Consider the following 16,902-nt stretch of genomic DNA (forward strand, 5'->3'; position numbering starts at 1 on the left):
AACTACATTATATGGTTGAATGATCGAAGCCGAATATGCCCCTTTTTGCTTGGTAGCCTAAGAATTAGGGAACATCACTAATTTTGAGAATTAGTGCACGCCTAATTGACGCGAATCCTAAAGATAGATCTATTGGGCCTAACGAACCCCATCCAAAGTACCGGATGCTTTAATACTTCGATGTTGTTTTTATCATGTCCGAAGGATTTCCCGGAATGATAGGGGATATTCTTATATGCATCTTGTTAATGTCGGTTACCAGGTCTTCACCATATGAATGATTATTTTTGTCTCTATGCATGGGACGTATATTTATGAGAACTGGAAATGAAATTCTTGTGGTCTATTAAAATGATGAAAATGATCGATTATGATAAACTAATGAACTCACCAACCTTTTGGTTGACACTTTAAAGCATGTTTATTCTCAGGTATTAAAGAAATCTTCCGCTGTGCATTTGCTCATTTTAGAGATATTACTTGGAGTCATTCATGAAATATTTCAAAAGACGTTGTATTCGAGTCGTCGAGTTCATCAAGATTATTACTAAGTCAATTATAGTTAGATATATTATGAAATGGTATGCATGCCGTCAACTTTCGATGTAATGAAAGTTTGTCTTTTAAAAACGAATGCAATGTTTGTAAAATTGTATCATATAGAGGTCAAGTACCTCGCGATGTAACCAACTATTGTGAATCGTTTGTAATCGATATGGACTTCGTCAGGATGGATTAGTACGGGTCGCTTCAAAAACGATAATAAAGCAACACCGAAATTTAACGTGGAAAACCCCAATAGGGTAAAAATCACGGGCAAGGAAAGAAACGTTTCACTAATAAGACTAATAGGAATTACAACTTCTTTCTCTAATTACAAGGATAATTACTAATCCTTATATCTCTTGTAATTATGAGACTAAACTCAAACTCTCTATTACACTCTTAGGATATAAGAAGAAGAATGTGTTTTGAGATGATTTGAATGCTTGCTTATGGCTCTATTTATAGTAGTAAGGATTAGGATTTGGTGAGAGTTAGGCAAGTTAGGTGATGAAAAGTCTTACCTACAACTCACCAACAACCATCCACTTATTTTACCAACTACATTTACCAACAACATCTACCAACAACATCTACCAACAACCATTTATATTTTTATTTCAACATAAACGATATGTATAATCAACGTACCCTGGGTAAAGTTTTTTTTAAAGATTGTTTTTTTGCTCGGATGACCACAAGTGGTAGAAGTGAGAGCATTCACTCATTCTTTGATGGATATGTTACTTCCAATACCATGTTGAATGAATTTGTAGCCCAATATGATAAAGCTGTTGAGTCTCGACGAGCTGCTGAAGAAGATGAGGACTTCAAAACTATGAACACAAAGGCAGTTTATTCTTCGGTTAATCCAATAGAAGTGAAAGCAGGTACACGTTATACAAGCAGGATGTTTGATGTTTTTCAAAGAGAATGGATACAAGCGACTAATAATTTAACTCACGAGACTTTATGTAAGAGCGCAGGAGAGATCAAATATAAGGTTGGTCAAGTTAATGTTGAGAACGTATATTGGAGAATTGTGACCATTTGTTTGTTAGATAAGTTAAATGTCACATGTTCCTGTTCAAAGTTTGAAACATATGGAATCTTATGCAAACATATATTGTATGTTATGAAGAAGAAGCACATTGAAACTCTTCTGGATCATTATATTTTACCAAGGTGGACACTTGATGCTAGGTATAAAGTGGAAAATTATAACAACAAACTTGAAGATATACATAACGACAACAAAGTTAATGCGTTAAGTTTGTGGTGTGTTCAAACAAAATATATGAAAGCGGTTGAACAAGCTAAAGAATCTCCCTCAAACCTGAAGAAACTAGATAGTCTTATAGATAAGTTTTTAGAAGAACATACGAATCACCAAAAGTCTACACAAATTGACAATTCATTAGAGGAATCCAATGCAGGTAGCTCGCAAATAAGCATGATGCCTCAAATATCAGTTCGGGATCCTCCGGCTCCTGTTGCTACTAAAGGTCGTCCAAAGAGCGCATGTCGAATCAAATCTTATCTAGAAGCACCGAAAAAAAAAAATGTTCACATTGCGGGGGATTAGGTCACTATATCACAGGGTGTCCAGTTAAGAAGGTACTAGTGATTGTTTATTTATGTATTCAGTTATCTTATTTGTTCATTGACTTTCTGATGATAGTTGCATTCGTTATTCTAATACTCTTTTGCATCAGGCTGAAGATGCTGCTGCTGGTACTAAATGATGTTTTGTTTATTATCGATGATTTTTCAGTTGCTGGTGCAATAGTCCATGAAGACATAAGGTTGCTAATATTTAGCTTATGTAGAGTTTGATTCTTTTTCTATCTACTGATGTGTTCAGTCTTTAGTGTATTCAAAATTGGATTTCCCTGTATCAGTTTATCAAGTGTTTAGTGTATGCATGTTTTGATTCTTTTTTATCGATTGTTGGTAGTATTGTTTAGCTTATGTTTATTGATCAATTATAAATTCTTTAGTGGTTCTACCCATTAAGATGTGCCAAATATATAGCTGCACTATCCATGTTTATGTTTGCATACAACTAAAGCGATGTGCACATACTAATTTTGAGATATATATGTCACAAATTGCATTGTATAAGATGACAAAAAAAAAAATAGTATAGCAACTAGTTACCAAACAAGCTGATCATAACCTGAACAACAAAAGTTGCAATTTTTAGATGAGCAATTTCATTTAACTAAACAAAATATTACATCAGTTTTCAAATGCAAAAGGCTCACCAATCTCGCAATTTTTAAAACATACCATTTAAAAACAAACTCACTAAATAAAACTATCACCCCCACAACATTGGCCTTTAATCATACTCTCTTTTGAACAAATCTTCGCATGACTCAAATATGAGTTGATGTGATTTCACACATATACTTGTTGAAGCTTTTGATCTAACAACTCGTTTTGAATTCCATCAACACACTAGATTTTCACTTCATGCTTTAGCTTTCAATCGAACCTTTATAATAGTAGTACATCAATCGCCACATTTTATGCTAAAAAGTAAAAGAATCACACATTGATTTTACTAACTAGAGAGTGGTACAAAAAGCTAACATTTTATGCTAAAAAGTAAAAGAATAACACATTGATTTTACTAACTAGACCAAGACACAGAACTATAAATTCAACTTGATAAAAGTAAAACAATAACACATATATTTACTCTCAAAAACAAATAATTACAACAAGTACAGACATCTCCTAGTTGTTGTAATTTGAAACAAACACAAATAAAAACTAAAAGCAAACAACAATATACGAGTAGCTAGTATACTCATTACTGAAATAAACTGCAATTACATTATTGAGGATTAATATTAAACTAACAAAATAAATATTGATCCTTGCCCTAATCTATCAAATTACTTAAAAATCGACACCTTGCCCTAATCTATCAAATTACTTAAAAATCGACACAACAGATGGAATCGTCGACTTGGTCTATTGGGGTTGGGTACCGAAAAAAAATCGATTGTACCTTCAGTTGCTTTGGATGATTAGTACCAATTTTAAGTTGGATGACGAACAGTCAAGAAATCAATTTATCGCCATTTATGAGATGGGAATTATATCGATGACTTGGTCAATTGGGGATGGGAACCGAAATAAAAAAAATTAACAATTATACCTTTTGTTGTATTGGATGATTGGAATCAAATTTAAGTTGGATGAAGTACGGTCTCGAAATCGATATATCTCCATTGTTGAGATGGAAATTAGGGGAGGTGCAAATATATGAACCTGATTGTACGAGGAATTTTTTTTTTTTTCTTTTTTTTTTTTTGTGATTTTGGATCCAAACGACATAGTTTTAGGAGGGTTGACATATAAGGTTATATGATTCTGTTATCCATATTCACTTTTCCTATATATAACAACAATAACAAAACCCAATACCACATCGGTGGTGTATGGGGAGGTGAGATGTAGACAATCCTTCCTCTAACGGATAGAGAGATTGCTTTCGAGTGGACCTCCGACCAAAAAATAGAAAATTTTTATTTTAAGAAATAAAATAGAATTAAAAAAATTAAATTAAACAAAGAAATTAAATAAAATTGAATAAAAATAAAATAAAATAAAATAGAGACGCCATGAAAATGGTAAAATCAAATTTTCATAGGTTTTAAATCCTGCCTGAAATTCACTTTAAGCTCTAGGGGTCAGTCAAGTCGCCAATAAATCAACGCTTGCTGTCGACTAACTAGAGCCGTACTCCAGCCAACGGTTGAAAAAAAAAAAAAGCTTGGACGCTACAGTATAAACATGAATACACATATACATACATAAATGTATAAACATAATAATTTTAATAATAGTGGTAGTAAATAATAGTCAACAAACATATAATAGCATTAATATTGATAATAGCAATACAAATAATAATAATATTAGAGTATAGTAATAGTAATTATAGTAAATAGTAAAAGAAGCATCAGTAAAAAGTAATAATAATAATAATAATAATAATAATAATAATAATAATAATAATAATAATAATAATAATAATAATAATAAGAGTACTATAGTTGTAGTCATAATAATAATGATACTGATAATAATAGTGATAGTAATAAAAATAATAAAAAGACAATAGTGATAATAATATCAAATTTTACTACTACTACTAATAATAGTAATAATAACAATAATACTAATAATAGTAATTATTAATAATATTACAATAACCAATTTCTACACGAGTTTATTAATAATCATAGACATAATAATAATCAAACGCATAATAATAATAATAATAATAATAATAATAATAATAATAATAATAATAATAATAATAATAATAATAATAATAATAATAATAATAATAGAAGTAGTAGTATTACAACTACTACTAATAATACTAATAATAATCATAGACATAATAATAATCAAACGCATAATAATAATAATAATAATAATAATAATAATAATAATAATAATAATAATAATAATAATAGAAGTAGTAGTATTACAACTACTTTTCCTTTTCCTTGCGTACTTGTCCTCCTAGTATATTTGAGGCGGCTCAACGCGCTTTCGATGGAGCCCTTCGATCTTCCTTGGAGCGTATTGTTACTGCTTCAGGGCCTGGGTTTGGTGATTGGCAGTGGCGGCTTGCCACCTTGCCATTTGCATTTGGAGGGCTTGGTGTTTATTCTGCGGGAGATGTTCGTCATTATGCTTTTCTGGCTTCTCGATTACAGTCTGCTGGATTGCAGACCAAGCTCCTACGTCATGCGGGTATTGTTGGTCTTGGTCGTGCTTTTGAAGATGCATTGGGTCTGTTTAATAAAACGGTTGGGTTTGATATTTTAGGTAATCCGAGTGAGGTCGCTGCCCCAATACTCATGAAGAAATTGGCAGATGTTTATTTCACAAAGGTTACCGCTTCTGCAGAATCCACTTTTTCGTTATCTCCCCGACAATCGGCCTTATGGAAATCACAGCAGAGTGATCACACCTCTGCTTGGCTAAGGGCAGTCCCTATTTTGGGGTTGGGTCAGACGATGAACGCAAAGACTTACCGATGTGTGTTGTGCTACCGGTTAGGTGTTCCATTGTTCTCTATCTCGACGGCATGCTCTGCCTGTTCAAGGGTTTTTACTGGGGATATTTTCGGGGATTACGCGGTGTCTTGTGCTGGTATGGTGGGTATTAAGCATCGACATAATATTGTCCGGGATTCCCTTGTTGATGTTTGTTATCGATCTGGGATTTCAGCGAGAAAGGAGGTTGACATTGGGTTGTCTGGAGGGAACGGCAGGGCCCTCAGACCTGCAGATGTGTTACTTTATTCCTGGGATTGTGGTCGCGATGTTTGTGTTGACTTGACAGGGTCTTCTCCTTTGACACAGTCTGGGCTTTCTGACTTTGTCCCTGGACGTGCTGTGATTAATGCGGCTCGTCGGAAGCGGGTCAAGTACGAATCTAGTTGTCTGGCGATTGGTTATGGTTTCATTCCTTTCTCATTTTCTTCCCTTGGGGAATTAGAGAAGGAGGCTGTTTCTTTGCTAAAGCGGGTTCAGAAGAGTTCGATGGCGCAAGATATTGGTGTCGGTGCTGCTGCTCATATTTTTACTAGGATAGGTTTTGCTATTGCTAGAGGTGTGGGGGCCCAGATTGTCTCTAGACTTCCCACTAATTTTTTGTAAGTTTTAAAACTTTTAAGTTTATTATTATTATTATTATTATACTAATAATAATAATAATAATAATAATAATAATAATAATAATAATAATAATAATAATAATAATAATAATGCTGATAATAATAAAAGAAAGCAACCCTACTCGACTATTTTTATTCTAGCTCTCCACGTCTCTCTATCAGAAGTCATGTCTTCAGTTAACAAAAGCTCCCTCATGTCGAGCCTTATTCTATCCATCCACCTACGAATAGGTCTACCCCTTCTCCTAATGCCGTCGACGGTGAGTGCCTCGGCTCTTCTAACCGGGGCAATTCGTGGTCGCCTCATCACATGACCAAACCATCGAAGCCGTTCTTCTCTTAGCTTGTCGATGATGCTACTCACTCCAAGGTTCTCCCTAAACACACCATTAGGGATCATATTTAACATGGTTTTACCACACGTCCACCTAAGCATCCTCATTTCTGCCACCTCCATCCTTCTCTCTTGGACCTTCGTCATTGGCCAACATTCTGATCCGTACAACATGGCTGGTCTAATTGCCACCTTGAAGAATTTCCCTTTCAATTTGAGCGGTATCTTCTTGTCGCACAAAACCCCTTTCGCTGCTCTCCACTTTAAGGTTATATGGTGATGTTATCCATATTCACTTTTCATATATATATATATATATATATATACACGAAGACTCAATTTTTTCCTATTGACATCAGCATGACGCCATGTAAAGATTTTTTTTTATTTTTTTTTATATATACATGAGTTGTATAATCAGTTTGTTTAACCTTTTCTAATTATTAATAAAAAAAATTAATTAATGGAAAACTTATAATTTATAGAAATCATCTATGCGTACTATATTATAACAAAATGAAAGAATGCTTATTATACATATTGTGACTATTTATTGTTACAAATAATATCGCGCCTACACTTGTTATATTAAATTACCAAATAAAAACCACAACGGTGGTAGCCTATTGGTAATAACATGGTTAAAAAAAGGTGAAACTCCTTAAAAGTACCAGATTCAAATTCTTCCCGGCCTAAATAAAATCCTCTTTGTGACTACGGAGGTTCGCCAACAATAAGTCTAGTCTATTTACAAAATGGTTAGTCAGTTCGAAAACCGAATCGAAAACTATGAAAACTGTGTAAAAAAGGTAAAAAGAAAAAAAAATTACCAAATAAAATATTTAACGTAACAATATAGGGAGTATCTAATTAAAAGCTAGCAAGCAGTTCTATGGTTCCCAAAACCAAATATCCACAAACTATTAATTCCTGAAATTAAACTTGCATAGTCTTAAAACAAGGTGTTACTAAAAGAGGAATAGCACTCGGTAGATAATATAAGATTCATTTCTTCTTGTCCTTCATAATCACCATAACCATCTTCAGCAGCTTGAAAACATCCATGATCATCAACCCAAGTATTACTAGAAGACGAAGAAGATGCACGTCCATTAACTGTAACTGTAGATGACGAATTTGTAGGTGATCGCTTCTCCATTGTCTTCCTCTTTTTATAATTCGCTTTAAAACACGCTTGTCTCAATCTTTTCGTCTTGTCTTCAAACTTTAAATCAGGAATTTCTTCCATCATCTTCTTTTCTTTCTCTAATTGTGCAATTGCTTCTTGTACCTTCTCATCACCTCCATTGTATCCATTCTACAAAACAAGATTATCCATAAAGATTACTACTTCTTTTAGAACTTCAATTCATCATTAAAATCTTATACTAGTTAAGCAAAATGAAGCCTAATAATTATATTAATACCTGGACATTATTGATTAGAGCTTGAATGCTCATGAGTTTCCGATGAGGCCAACGACGTATGCCCAATTCCCTACACCGTTTCTTCAAGAGTGTTAATCCAACATTAAGCTCTTTAGCAGCTTGTGTTATTGGCATGTAAAAATAATGTGATATCATCTCTCTGCTTAATGCCATTCGCGAAGGACAATTCAGATTATTAGAAGCATTCTTACTGTCACCATTTTCATTATCACATTTACGTTGAACCTCATCTTGTGGTTCATGACACGTAGGCCATACCATCTTCATCTCTTTTTTATCTTTATCATTCTTCGTTTCGATGATCGATAGTTGCGTTTGATAAGGAATGCTCATTGAGTCCCTCATGTTCATGTCTTGATGTAGAAACCCTAATGTATCTATCATGGGCATTTCATAGTTCGAAAACCCTACCGAGTTCATTATGGGAAGCTCTTGATTAATGATCATTGGCTTTTCTTGATTTGTACACCATAATGAGTTGTTCATGCTCATATACAATTCTTGATTTTGAAGCACTAAATGATCATCTTTTTCAACCATAAAATTGTCTTCATAGGGTGCAGGATCTACACATGACATTAACACATATAATATGATTAAGATATTAAGATAACAGATTATATAACTTAAAATGAAATTGTATATATTGTTAACCTGAAGGTAAGATGTCCATAAAAGGCCAGATTGGGTCATTTGAGAAGATATCCATAGTAGTATAAGTAGCATCAAAATGATCTTGTTGAACAGGTACCAAATCATAAGTATTGATGCATTCAAGAGCTTGAAACCACTGTTCTTCATTGCTGATTAATTTCATGATGAAATGCACAAAATACAATATTGAATAGTTAAGTATAAAATTAAGAAACCTAAGCAAAATTTTGACTAAAACAAGAGAATAAGTCTTGATTACCTAAAATCAAGAGGAGGCAATTGGTGATGAAAGGAAAAAACTTCATCTTCTTTTGGTATGATTTCATGGGTTGACCACTCAATTTCCAATGAATGTTGACTTTCCATGACTATGTTTGACTTTGCAAAGATGCTAGAACACGGTTATATGATATATATTGGATGGATTATGAATTATGATGATATTATGGAAGTTTTGAAGGGATATATAGGAAGTGGAGAAGCCTAGAATGATTATAATTAAGTGATTAATTGTTAGTTCGTTAATGTTAATTATGCATTAAAAGCTAATTTTATGTTAATGTGAAAGTAATAAATCATGTAATCAATGTTGATGAAGATCATGCGCCGTCCTATATTCAAAGTCTGGATTGGAGTTTCAGTGCAACACAAAAAATATATAGATCATTACTCGTTTTTATAAATTGCATGAAGTTTATTAACATGATGTTGTATTGTAGATAAAGTAATGTTTAAATTTTGTGAATTTATAAAAAAAAAAATAGTGGTAAATGTATCATTACCTATCTTATAACGATGCTAAAAGTATTTTATTTTATCGTTTATACAATTCTTAATGAGTAACGAGAAATTAACAAATTTTGGTGATTTCAAGTTAAAGTGGTATTGTCAAGATTTATGTTGTTGAGTGTTTAATAAAGCTTGAGAAATCTAATCTAGTTTGTTAGTTAAATAAAAGCCTCACCGAAGGTTTAGGTAGGGGGTAAAATAGTAAGTTTGGACTTTTTAATTGAAAGATAACGGACTAATCATGGTGTGAACAAAATGAAGTATTAATATTTGAGGGAGTTACATGTAAAGTAAGAAATCTTAATCTCATTACTTATTGCGAATTAGTGGTGGAGGTAGGATACTAATTACATCATCATTATGATTTATGATGAGAAATTTAATATTCTACTAGCAAATGTAAGTTACATTTTCATCTCATTGGATGAATTTTAAGATTCACTTGTTACCACTTTCATCCCATTAATTACTTCTTTTAAACTTGGTTTTTGTGGTTTTTTAACTTTTTATGTCAATACTATATGAGTTGATACTTTGGTAGTAAAAATATGCTAATGCAAATTATATTACTGATTTTTAATTTTAATGTTTCAAAAATGATAAATTATCTTATATATTATTATATTATATTATATTATATTATATTATATTATATTATTATATTATTATTATATTATATTATATTATATTATATTATATTATATTATATTATTATATTATATTATATATTATATACTAAAAACAGTGAGAAATTCGTTTGGTGAGTGTCAAAAACGACAATAGTTTCACCCCTTTTCACACTTATTTTTTATTCTTTCCCCCTCAACTATAAACACCTTACAAAAAATACCCAAAACTGCAGGGGTTAAACTATCAATTTTGTAAATTAAAATAAAATGTGAGAAATTCGTTTGGTGAGTGCCAAAAACGACAATAGTTTCACCCCTTTTCACACTTATTTTTTATTCTTTCCCACTCAACTATAAACACCTTACAAAAAATACCCAAAACTGCAGGGGTTAAACTATCAATTTTGTAAATTAAAATAAAAACTCCACCCACACACTTCGACAGCCCGTATCTTCCTCCTCGCCCCGAATTAAATTTCACCGAGCACACCGTTAAACTCGAAATAATTTTATGAACAAAACGAAACTAGGTACGTTCGAACCGGACACTTTTTAAAAAACGCTAAACACAACGACAGCTTGTATCTTCTCGCTCGCAGCGAGTGAAATTTTTCCGACAGCAACGTCAGACTCGAAATAATTTTATGAACCAAACGAAAATAAGCACGTTTGAAACGGACACTTTTTAAAAAACGCTAAACACACGACAGCTTGTATCTTCTCGCTCACCGCGAGTTAAATTTTTCCGACAGCAGCGTCAGACTCGAAATAATTTTATGAACAAAACGAAAATAAGCACGTTCAAAACGGACACTTTTTAAAAAAACGCTAAAAACAACGATAGACCGTATCTTCCTGCTCGCCGCGCGTTAAATTTTTCCCCTAGCACCGTTAGACTCGAAATACTTTTATCAACAAAACGAAACTAACTACGTTCGAACCCGGCATTTTTTAAAAAACACTAAAGACGACAACACCTAAAACGACGGCTAACACATGGGTCGTTTCCCCTTGTGTAAATACATAAAGCTACGTTAAATATGAATACGCAAGCTGAAAGCCTCCGCCGCATCGCGCGGGCCGGACCGGAACTAGTTAAATAAAAAAAGCAACTCACATTTTCATAAACGAACGAAAATATATTCGCGTGTTAGCGCAAGAAATGATTTTGCTTTATTCCGACAACATATTTCAATAGTTTATGACTACAACGCACAATGACGAAACAAAAATATCTCCTAATTTATTAAAAAATTGCTTTGTAGTGTGATATGTCCAACACTAAATAAAATTATTTTAACAGCTATAGATTGAAGATAGATAATAATCCATGGTGTTAAAGTCTAGTTTGAAATAAATAAATATAGTGTGACTAGATGTGCGCATAATGCGCAATTCACCCGGTACCAGGTCTCGCGCTCGGGGAGCTTGATTACCCGAGGTTTTACCTTCTATGGGGGAGCAAATGTGCTCGTTCATAGGAGGGTTTCCTTGCTTACTCATATATATATATATATATATATATATATATATATATATATATATATATATATATATATATGTATGTATGTATGTATGTGTGTGTGTGTGTGTGTGTGTGTGTGTGTGTGTGTGTGTGTGTGTGTAGGCGGGATCAATGGGGAAGTAACCAATCGGGGGAAGCAATTTTTTTTCGTTTTTTTGGAAAAAAAAAAATTCATGCATCAAGATCCACGAAAATATGAACATTTAACAAAGACATTTCGTGATGAATGTTATTATTTAGGCGGTAAACCGATCGACAAAAATAACAATCAAGATATTATTGATCGTGAAGAATGTTAACATTTTTTTTCTTCATGTTTTGTGAAGTAAAATTTAGCCCGATTTAGAGTTTAGGGTTTAGTGTTTAGGGTTTGGTGTTTTGGGTTTAGTCCCTAAACCCAAAACCTCAAACTCTAAACCCTAAACCCTAAACTCTAAACAGTTCGTGTTAAAAACTCAATCTAAATCCTAAATCTAAACCCTAGACCCTAAATTTGTAAACCCTATAAACCCTAATATCTAAAACCTCAACATACGCTCGAAAAACACGATAATTGTTATATATTACTTCTTCGAGCGTTTTTCCGTCAAAATAAAAACATTGATCACAAAGTGTCTTTATTAAATGTTCATATTTTCATCCAATCTATAATGTTCGTGAACAAAAAATTTTCAAAAAAAATAAAAAAAAAATTGCTTCCACACGTTTCCTCCCGATTGGTCGTTTCCCCATTGATCCTACCAATATATATATATATATATATATATATATATATATATATATATATATATATATATATATATATATATATATATATATATATATATATATGTGACATGGGTTTGTGGTTTAATAATAAGGTATTTTTTTTTAAAGTAGTAGTTCAATGATAGAAGCATGATTATGCATGTTGATTTAATTCCCTTAAATTGAGTGAGATTTTAATTTTTTTGGACATTAGTATTAAGTATTGGCATCATCTATAGAGAATTTAACCACCTTCGCAATCATATGTCATCCAGACATACGTTAGGAGAAAACTCAAATCGCAATAACTCAGATCGTACGGTAGAAGGTTGAGAATTCCCCCCCCCCCCCCCCCCCCCCCCCCCCCCCCCCCCGAGAAGCTAACTGTTGGCCTTATCAATTAGTTCCCGACCCTAGGTTTCGAACTTGCGCCTACATGAAGAGTACAACCCCCGGATACAACTCAGGCAATACCTCGGTGGTAATTGAGTTCGAGATATGTATTATACTTGATTTAAAATAAAAAACGATCCAGTATAGCTCATACTTCAATGAATAGTAAAACCGTTACGCTCAGGCTCGCTTCTTTTTCTTGGCCCATCATAAACCTTGCATATATTTTTTATGAATAAAACATCTTACCGTTCATAGGGTCTTTGGTACTAGTATATATAGTAAATGTACTTGACTAAGAGCAAACCATTACTAGATAGCTCAGTGGTATTAGTATATTCATGTTCGAATCTCGTATAGGGCGAATATTTAGTGGTAGCCAATGATAAGTTGGAAACAGTCAAGGAGTAATCCTGCTGAGCTACGTACATCAGAGTATGGGATCGAATTACTCGCCTTACCGGGTAGCCCGAACTAAAAAAAACCTTCTACTTTCCTTCCTAGCTACCTTCCTACTTGACTAAGAGCTATAAGACAAGTGTTATCAGTGGGTTCGTGCTCACCGCCTTCGCCATGTGCTACGAGAACATAAGTGGCAACCACTATGTCCCTAAACTCCACCCTCATTCTCTCGTGCTTTTAAGCATATGTATAAGGACGAATGTGATGCAATTTTGTAATGTACTTTTGACTTTCCATCATATTCTATGCTATAAATAATCAATATACCGGGTTCTTTTCTTTTCTTTTCTATTATTGAAGAGACATAAGAGTCATGAATACAGTGATTAAGTTGTAGGTATCTCCTTGAAATAAGTGCTAACGTGACACTTATATGATAATTTGTTCTAAAAGAAAATTATGTGTTTAATGTGAGTGATCTAAGAAGAGAGAATCATATAATATCTATAGTATTCATGACTTAAAACAATATGCTAAAATAAAAACAAGTGCGACACTACCTTATAATAAAAAGTATAAAAATACTTGCTTGAAAACGAAAAACCTTCTACCCTATCCGTTTACTGTTTGTTTTCTTTTTCTTTACTTTTTATACATTCGGCCTAGTTAAAAGACACAATTGGGCTAGTAAAAATACTCCAATTTGGGCTGATTTCTAATTATCCCCGTTTTCTATCCTGTTTTGTATAGAAAATCTTTAAAGTTTACGTCCTCTATGCTTTTTATGATGTGTGGTAGCAATCAAATTGCCAAGGAGTGCTTTTATGTGACATATGAACAGTTCGTAGTCAACATCAAGTAAGATTTCTTTTGTTGCTAAAACATGGTTCAGCCAACCAATTTTAGGTTCTAGGATCCTATCAACGCTATAAGACCGGTCCCTATTTGTCCTGTCTTCGAGCAGTACTCCCAAGAAGGATTATAGGCACGGTTCTGTCATGAATGGCTACATTTTCTTAAGCACGGATAGTCTTGTATGTACTTTTGTGCGTCAAGATAGTCGGCGTTTAGTGTCAGGATTTTTTATTTGCACATCAGTTTGGGATCATCCAGGGTAACTAAATCACCCACGCGTTCATCTCCCGTAGTTGCATAACCCGCCCCAACTACTGTCCTCGAGGAAACCCGAACCAATCCGAGGGCATGACCGGTAAAACCTCCCCTCCCTGTTGCCCCCGCACTATGCGAAAGGCGACCTGGGTGGATACTTCAGGTCAGGAATAACATTGAGTGCAATGTTGCAGCCTAGCGGAGTCGAACTCCTGACCTCTCTATAAGAGAGGCAAGCCACTACCAGTTTAGCTACAACTCAATGTTAGTGTCATTGATATGACGATAAGATAAGATGACAATCAAAAAATTCAATTTGTAGTAGTGACTGTCTTATTGTAACTTGGCCTGTTTGGGCTACCCTCAGACGAATAATTCGATATCATACCCTGATATATGCAGTCCAACAAGACTACTCTCTACCTGTTTCTAACCCATTCCTGACCATCATTAAATTTTCATCATCTTAATTTGCACAATTACAATTGCACTACCACAATGTACATGAACTTTTGGGTGCAATTTTGCCCCATTATAACATGGCTATGCCAAGATTTCAACATAGCTCACAAACTATTTTCATTAAGTGACATAAACAAAGCATACCATATTTAATTAACTTTTTAAATATAAATTCCTTAACATCAAGCATAATACAAACCATTCATTACAAACAAGTTCTTAATTAAAGCTTAGCCATCTCATTCCTAAGAGCATTTGCCCTAACCAAACTCCCAATTGTGTTCACAGCAAGCTTCAAATCCTCCAATGGGTTCCCTGGTACAACCTTCTTGTACAAATAACTATCAAACGTCATCTTCTGCACATACTCATCCCCACACATCTCTACAAACGCCTCTCGAGCAGGATTCGATCGATAAAACACCTTCTGCAATATATCCAACACCTTATACGTTGGCCAATACGTTTTATCCCATTTCTCCAAATACTTCCTCAAATCCGATTCATCAATCATTCGTTTCCCGTTCTCCGAACCCTCAACAATCGCTTCAGCACACATTCGCCCACTTTTCGCCGCAAAATAAATCCCTTCACCTGAACATTTGGTGACGTAACCTGCTGCATCACCAACTAGTGCCACCCGATCAGCTAATCTTCGAGGACGCGGGTGTTCTGGGATCGGGTGAGCTTCGACCCGAATGATTTTCCCACCCAAAATCTTGTCACGTGCTCTTAAGCGCGTGGCTGTTTGGAATTTTTTGATGTCAGCTTTATGGGTTACTGTGCCAGTCCCCACTGCCACGTGGTCACATTTAGGAAACACCCAACCGTAAAAATCAGGTGACACGTCATCTCCGACGTACATCTCGGCGAGATTTTCGTAGTACTGCATTTTATCCTCGGGGATTTTGATGCGTTCTTGGAACGCGATTGCGTACTCGTAATCTCCGGCGTCGATGGATTTGGCGACACGAGAGTTGGCGCCGTCGGCGCCGATGACAGCGTCGACTTCGATGCTAGTTTTTTTACCGGCGGAACCAGCTTTACCGTCGTAGGCATTGTAATGGATGACGTACGGCGCGTACTTATCGGTTGGTTTGTCCATTTTAACGAACAAACCGTTGATAACGGTGGCTCCGGCAGCGGAGGCACGGTCACGGAGATACGCATCGAGAATTTCACGACGAACCATGCCGATGTACTCGTGGGGTTTTAGGGTTTGGCCGATATCAACGGCGACATTCGACGGAGAGATCATTTTCATTTTGGTGACACGGCGATCGATGATATCCAACGGCAGGTCAAATTCTCCGACCATGCAAAGGGGAATTGCGCCGCCGCATGGCTTCGCGTTGTCCATTTTGCGTTCGATTAGAATTGTTTCGATTCCGCCTTTGGCTAGAGTTTCGGCGGCTGCACCACCGGCTGGACCACCGCCGACGATTGCGACTCGGAGGTTGCGACCGGTGATTTTGGGGCTGGATTTACTGGCGATGACATTGAGACGGCGATAGTTGATTTGGGATGGGGAAAGGGGTTTGGAGAGAGCTGTGATTGATGGATGGTGGTTTTCCGGTGAGGATTGACGGAGTCCGGCGAAGGATTTGAGTGAAAGGGAAGCCATTTGTGGTGGTTGTGAGCTCAAAGTGAAGTGAGAATTGTGATTTTGTAAGATTTTTAAGATATGGTTTGGGATATTGTACATGTTTAGACCGTTGGATTTACTTATATCAACGATTGAGATTTTGTGTGGATAATATAAGAAAATGTCTGAAATATTTTTCGAAATGACCATTTTGCCATTATTAATGTTTTTGTCAATATGATAAATAACTTTTTTAATATTAATATTAATATTAATAAAATATTATAGCAAATGTAGTGATAGAAGATATTGTGCATAATATTTATACAATGTTGTAAAACTCTTCAATAATGCCGATTATTCTTCGATTACACTTTTTTAGTAACCAGCTTACCACTTTTTTAAAATTCAAATAATTAATTTATCAATATCGGTCAATAGGTCAAAACCAAATTTCATTAGTTAAGATTGGATTTTAATCATTTAAAATTGATCATAATACCGGTCAACCTTATAATATAAACTTAGATAATAATTTTTTAGTTCTTATTTTGCTAGAAAATTATTT

The 16,902-nt window shown here is 34.5% G+C and overlaps 1 protein-coding gene and 1 pseudogene across 1 annotated transcript; one reads left to right on the forward strand and one right to left on the reverse strand.

The window, feature by feature from the left end:
- The window catches only part of LOC139859075 (protein FAR1-RELATED SEQUENCE 5-like), a 51,015-nt pseudogene extending 48,727 nt beyond the window's left edge, over positions 1-2,288 (forward strand).
- Positions 2,289-14,849: 12,561 nt separating this feature from the next.
- LOC139857205 (geranylgeranyl diphosphate reductase, chloroplastic) lies at positions 14,850-16,399 on the reverse strand. The gene has a single exon (XM_071845944.1). It carries the CDS (start codon positions 16,371-16,373, stop codon positions 14,973-14,975), a length of 1,401 nt encoding a protein of 466 aa, XP_071702045.1. The 5' UTR covers positions 16,374-16,399; the 3' UTR covers positions 14,850-14,972.
- Positions 16,400-16,902: the final 503 nt, after the last annotated feature.

The sequence above is a fragment of the Rutidosis leptorrhynchoides genome, chromosome 7 (genome assembly GCF_046630445.1).
Source record: "Rutidosis leptorrhynchoides isolate AG116_Rl617_1_P2 chromosome 7, CSIRO_AGI_Rlap_v1, whole genome shotgun sequence".
In the NCBI taxonomy this organism is placed as follows: domain Eukaryota; kingdom Viridiplantae; phylum Streptophyta; class Magnoliopsida; order Asterales; family Asteraceae; genus Rutidosis; species Rutidosis leptorrhynchoides.